Below are 6,222 nucleotides of genomic sequence, written 5' to 3'. Positions count from 1 at the left end.
CTTGAAGTAGTTTTTTATAGTTTTCTTTGTATAGGTCTTTTGTGTCCCTGGTAAGATTTATTCCCAAGTATTTTATTTTATTTTATTTGTAACTATTGTAAATGGTATTTATTTCCTTATTTCTTTTTCAGCAATCTCTTTGCTGGTGTAGAAAAATCCAACTGATTTTTGGATGTTGATCTTCTATCCTGCCATGATGCTAAATCTCTCAATTAGTTCCAGTAGATTTTTGACTGAATCTCTTGGGTTTTCTAGGTAAAGGATCATATCATCAGCACATAGGAATAGTTTTACTTTTTCCTTACCAATTTGGATGCCTTTGATTTCTTTTTCTTGCCTTATTTCCCTGGATAGGACTTCCAGTACAATGTTGAATAGAAGTTGTGATAGAGGACATCCTTGTCTGGTTCCTGTTCGCAAAGGGAATGGTTTCAGTCTCTCTCCATTGAGAATAATGTTGGCTGTTGGTTTTGCATAGATGCCCTTTATTATGTTGAGGAATACAAGACATATTTTTGCAGTGATTAGGTTTTGGACCCACCCTACTCTGATATGATATCATTAACATAACAGGGGAAAAACACCTCTATTTCCAAACAGGATCATATTTATAGTTATAGGGTTTAGGACTTCAACTTCTATTTGTTGTTGTTGTTCTTATGTGCCATCAAGTTGGACCCAACTCATAGTGACCACTCCTTAGGTTTCCAAGGCAGTGTCACTATGGAAGTAGATCGCCCAACCTTCCTTCCGAGGAGTGGCTGCTGGGTTTGAACCACCAGCCTTCTGGTTAACAGTCAAGTGCCTTAGGCACTATGCTACCAGAGCTGCTAACATCTATTTGTTGTTGTTGTTGTTATGTGCCCTTGAGTCAGACCCGACTCATACCGATTCCTCGATCCTTGTTGGGTTTCTGAGGCGGTATCACTACAAAAGTAGTTTCCCAACCTTCCTTCCGAGGAGTGGCTGGTGGGTTTGAATCACCAGCCTCCTGGTTAGCTGTCAAGTGCCTTAGGCACTATGCTACCAGAGCTCCCAACATCTATTTAGGGAAGATATCTTTCAATCTGTAGCATCATCCAATGATCTGAAACTCTTCTTGAAGTTTGTTATGTCTTTGTTTCAGCCTTGGTATGTGACATTTGTAGGAACAGGAGTGACTCTGAGGACACATAGGGGAAATGGATGTGATGCTTAAGAAATTATCTGTACTTTGACTTATACTGTAACCCCTACGCTGCTTCCCTGCACAACAAGATATTCATCAGTTTAACAATTTCTACGTGTATAATTCAATGACAGCAGGCATTTGCCTGTTAACCAGAAGGCTGGTAGTTCAAACCTACCAGACACTGCTTGGAAGGAAAGTTGGGCAATCTACTTCCATAGTGATATACTGCTCAGAAACCCAAGAAGGGGCCACTATGAGTCGGATCTGACTCCTCAGCAGTGAGTTTGTTTTTTAATTCAATGACATTGATTACATTCTTCATTATCAACCATTATCATTATCTTTTTCCAAAGTATTCCACCACCATTAACATAAACTCAATGTCTCCTATGGAAAAAAATCCTCCTTTTCCTCTACCTCCACCCCTGGTAACCCCTAATAATTGTTGATTTTTCATATAGTTGCATATGGACACAACACAAATAATACTTCTCTACTGTTAAAAGTCACAGTGCTGGTCTATAATGATTGATAGGTGATACATGGGCTCCAGTGGGGTTACAGGGTGCAGTGAGGTCAGTGGTAAGGAGTTGCTGCAGACCTGGCTCAGCTTGTCGTTGTGTGGGAAGACCAGCCCAAGATAGTCTCATCTTTTGGTTTTTCAAGAGCAGCTAGAAAAAATAATAATTATTATGGGAAATCCCCACTTTTGTATGTGGGACAGGAAAAACAAAGATGGGAAGAAAACTCACCATAGGAGCCAAATTAAACACATTAGGGAGCCTGTTTGTGCATGTTGGACTACCAGCTTGTCTCCTGTGCCCTATCTCCTTAAGGAGCCTTATAGGGTCAGGTCTGGGAGGATTTGCCTGTGGGGTCCCCTAGACAACACCTTACTGTGGATATTGAAGCCTGTCTGCTGACACTTCTCCCAATTGGACTCAGACTCAGCACCAACACCTCCAGGCAAATCTTTTTCTGGTTTTCACTTTGATTTCCAGATTTTCCTTTAGGAAGAGGATTGAGATATCTTCTAGTTAAAATAAAAGTCAGGAATAATTTTAAAAAATAAATAAATAAAGGAAAGAAAGAAAGAAAAAAAATGAAAAACATTGTCACAAAGGGCCCTAGGGATGACAGCTTTGTGTAAACTGTGAGTAAAACCCAAACCTGTCACTGTTAAGTTGATTCTGAACTCATGGCGACCCCATGTGCTACATGGTAAAACTGCTCTGTAGGATTTTCTTAGCTGCAACCTTTATGGAAGTAGATTGCCAGGACTTTTCTTCTATGATACTGTGGATGGGTTCAAACTGCCAACTTTTAGGTTAGCAGCCTATTGCAAACCACCTGGGCCACCCGATGATCTTACACTTTAGGTAGAAGCATTTTAAATCTGGACTTCAAGGGGACAATAAAGTTCTAAAATTGCCTGCAGAATTGAATGTGTGGGAAGTTGTCCCTGGTTTTCATCAGCTTCTCCCTGGGGTCCATGTCCCCAAACTGGAAAGACTGCACCTGTTGGCTGCACCAGTTCCTCTTCTGATAGGCCTCCACTGGGGCTGCAGTTCCACATTACAACCCCAATACTGCTGGCTGTTCTTGAGCAAGGAGTATGGGAAGAGGCAATCCAGAACAGGCTGCCCTACTCCAGGACACAATGACCCGTTTCTGAGCCAGTCAAACTTATCAATGTCCTCTGTGCACCCAGGGTGGAACTTAAAAATGATGTGAGGGTAGGTCTGTGTGACCCTGTGGTATAGGCAGTTCCAGGTTCCTTGAGGTGGCACTTTGTGGCTGCCAGCCAACTATTTCCTTTAAGTTGGTGATGGTCAGAATAAGGGCTCCCCGGGCCTGGTGAAGGGGACCCTAGATATCTGGAGGATGGGATGCTCCTGCACGGAGCTGGTATTGGGGAGGCTGGGTGTCTTTTCCCTTTTAACAGGCCTTGCTCTTGTCTCAATAACAGGGTTCCTGTACCTGTGGGTTATGATGAAAGCAAGTGCAAGAAAATCTTCAACAAGGAGGCCTGCAGCTATACTGTGGTGGAGCAGAATAACCCAGAAAAAACCTGTACTGTCACTGAATGGATAATGTAATGTATTTCTAGTGGGCCCAGGACTTCCATCTGATGGGGCCCAGGCCCTCCCTGGCTGGACCTTATTCTCCTGTGCCCTCCAAAAGTCTGGGATTGTGTAGCTCTACCTATTAGTAAAAGATTTTTCTGAGCAAGCACTTGCCTATGTGTGTACTTTTAATTTATAAATTTTATATGGAATAATACACTGCACATATAATACATTATAAAAGTCATTAACTTTTCCAGTCCATCCTGGATAATAAAAACAGTGCTCTGGTCACTTTTAATTACAAAAATACCTCATTCCTGAGTCTGCACCTGAACTGAGGCCATAGGAGGAGATGCAAACTTTTAAAGGAGGAGACAAAAATAAATATGAGTCCAAGTTGCAATATTTTTCTTACACCCCAGTCACACACCCCCTTCTCAAGAAACCACTGTGGTTTTTGCTGCTTCTGCTACTTCTGCTGCTTCTGATATGCCTGCACTCTGCTGCCTTGGGGTCCTGCTATGTGGTGAAAACTTCAAGAAATAAATAAGCCTTCCAAAGGACATCCATTCTTTTTTTGAAGTGTTTGTGCTTATCCTGTCTTCTTCTTCAGTGTGTGTCCTCCATGCTGTGTCCCCACATATCTCTGTGTCTGCCTGAGGTTAGAGCAGATTAGAGCAAGAGAGCCTGGAAAAAGTGCGCCCAAGATCACATACAGCACACAAGAAAACAGAAAATAACAAATGCTGGTGAGGATATGGAGAGATTGGGACTCTCATATACTGCTGGTGGGACTGTAAAATGATACAACCACTGTGGAAAGCAGTATGGCTATTCCTTAAAAATTTGGAATTAGAAATACCATTTGATCCAGCAATTCCATTGTTGTTGTTGTTGTTGTTATGTGCCGTCAAGTCGGACCCGACTCATAATGACCCCTCCTTGGGTTTCTGAGGCGGTATCACTACGGAAGCAGATTGCTCAACCTTCCTTCCGAGGAGAGGCTGGTAGGTCTGAACCACCAGCCTTCTGATTAGCAGTTAAGTGCCTTGGGCACTACACTACCAGAACTCCTGCAATCCCATTAGTAGGTATACATCCCAAATTAGAGCAAGGACAAGAACAGATATATACACATACATGTTCATCACAGCACTATTTACAACAGCAAAAAGATGGAAACCACCTAGGTGCCCATCAACATCAACAGAAGAATGAATAATCAAACTATTGTACATACAACGGAATACTACGCAACAGTAAACAATAATGTAGATTCTGCAAAACACCACATAACGTGGATGGACTTGGAGGACATTATGCTGAGTGAAATAAGTTAATCACAAAAAGACAAATACAGTATTAGTTCATTATTGTAAAAAGTCAGGGAAAGGTTTACATAAGGAAGGAAACTTTCTTTGTTGGTTACCAGGGGTGGGAGGGGAGGGAGGGAATACTGCTAAAAAAAAAAAAAAAAAAAAAGATCCCATGTGGCACAACAGGGAATTAACAGGCCAAGGATTTTTGTCTTGTTGGTGGGAAACTATTGGGTGTAGTGCTTCAGTATCTGCTATTTTTGCTGCTATTCTAAAACTTAATGACTTAAACTGTGATAAGATTATCTCTTGATGTTTCTGTGTTAGAGAACATTTGTTCACACAACAGGTGAGTAAATCAGTTGACTGAGTGGCTGTCTGGCCCAGGCAGTGCTATTGACCTGGAGATACAGTGAAGCAAAGAGGGTAGGACCCTGTTTCCCTGGGGCTTACAGTCTTGTTGATGTGTGTGTGTGTGTACATGTATATGACAGATAACAAGCAAATGGTTATGTGGTAAACAATCACTGGGCAACTGGGAAACAGTTTTATTTCTCTCATGCCTCCTAACCCTACCTGTTCAGTCTTGCTCTGTGGACTAGTTCTCCACCTACGCGGGGTGTGGAGAACTGCATGGGGTGATATAGTGCTAACTAGCGTATCCTTTGGAGTCAGAATGGTATGGGTTGGGTTCTTGGCTCAGATATTTATTTTTGCATCTGTAAGTTACAGCCAAATAATATCTACCTTGTGAGGTCATTAACTTTTCAGTCAATCCCAGAACAAAAAAAAAGTGCTCTGGTAACTTTTAATTATAAAAATATCTTATTCCTGAGTCTGCATTTGAACTGAGGCCATAGGAGGAGAGGAGAGTTAAGGGTGGGAAGAATTTACCTCAGTGGCAATGATGCAGAATTGGATACCTCTGCCTGTGGCAGGTGTTTAAAGCCATTTCCTAATGAGTGTCTGCGACATTTCCCTGCTGGATTTCTTTTTCCACAGTTCCCCTTCCAACTGCCAGCTAAGACTTGTCCTCTTGGCATCCACATCCCATTCTATGTCTCCTGTCTCTTTCTGCTGAGGTTGCCTTGTAGGAGTCGCCTTTGTGGGGTTCATAAACACTATCATGAGCAACTTCTTTGCAAATCCTACTTTGATGGGCCTTTACCTTGCTGGGATATCTAGGGTGCAGTTGACACTGTGCATCGGGGACTTTGGTCAAAACAGAGTCCTGTTTAACATGTGGTCACAAATAAATAAACAAAATTTAAATGTGTATGATGCCATATTTGGTAGAATGGCCAGGGAGTAGCAGGATGGGGTACGGTGTACGGAGAACTGCATGAGGTGATAGGGTACAAATCCGTGTATGCTTTGGAGTTGGAATGATGTCCGTTGTCATCTGGGCTCTGACATTTTATTTTTGCATCTGGAAGATCAAATAATATCTACCTTGTGAGGTTATTTGGTGTTAGAGAATAACTTAAGATAGTTCTCGGCACAAAGTCTAACTTCAATAAATGTTTATTTAATTTAATTTGATGTATTCACGAGGACTGAAATGACACTGAGTACAGCCCAGGAAGGGGAGTGCTTCTGCTCTCCGTGCCCTCTAGAGGGCAGTCAAGACCTTTCGGCTGACTTGAGTAGAGATCTCGCGACACTG

General features: G+C 42.1%; 1 protein-coding gene across 1 annotated transcript in view; it reads left to right on the top strand.

Moving 5' to 3' along the window:
- The window catches only part of MSMB (microseminoprotein beta), a 28,538-nt gene extending 25,268 nt beyond the window's left edge, over positions 1-3,270 (top strand). The window contains exon 4 of the mRNA XM_007938688.1: positions 3,141-3,270. Within this exon, the coding sequence (XP_007936879.1) occupies positions 3,141-3,270 (130 nt within the window). The remainder of the gene's footprint in view (positions 1-3,140) is intronic.
- Positions 3,271-6,222: the final 2,952 nt, after the last annotated feature.

The sequence above is a fragment of the Orycteropus afer genome, unplaced genomic scaffold (genome assembly GCF_000298275.1).
Source record: "Orycteropus afer afer isolate SDZICR_OR568_19922 unplaced genomic scaffold, OryAfe1.0 scaffold00052, whole genome shotgun sequence".
Lineage (NCBI taxonomy): Eukaryota > Metazoa > Chordata > Mammalia > Tubulidentata > Orycteropodidae > Orycteropus > Orycteropus afer.
The sequence above is the reverse complement of the archived record's forward strand: the minus strand, read 5'-3'. Positions and strand labels throughout refer to the sequence as shown.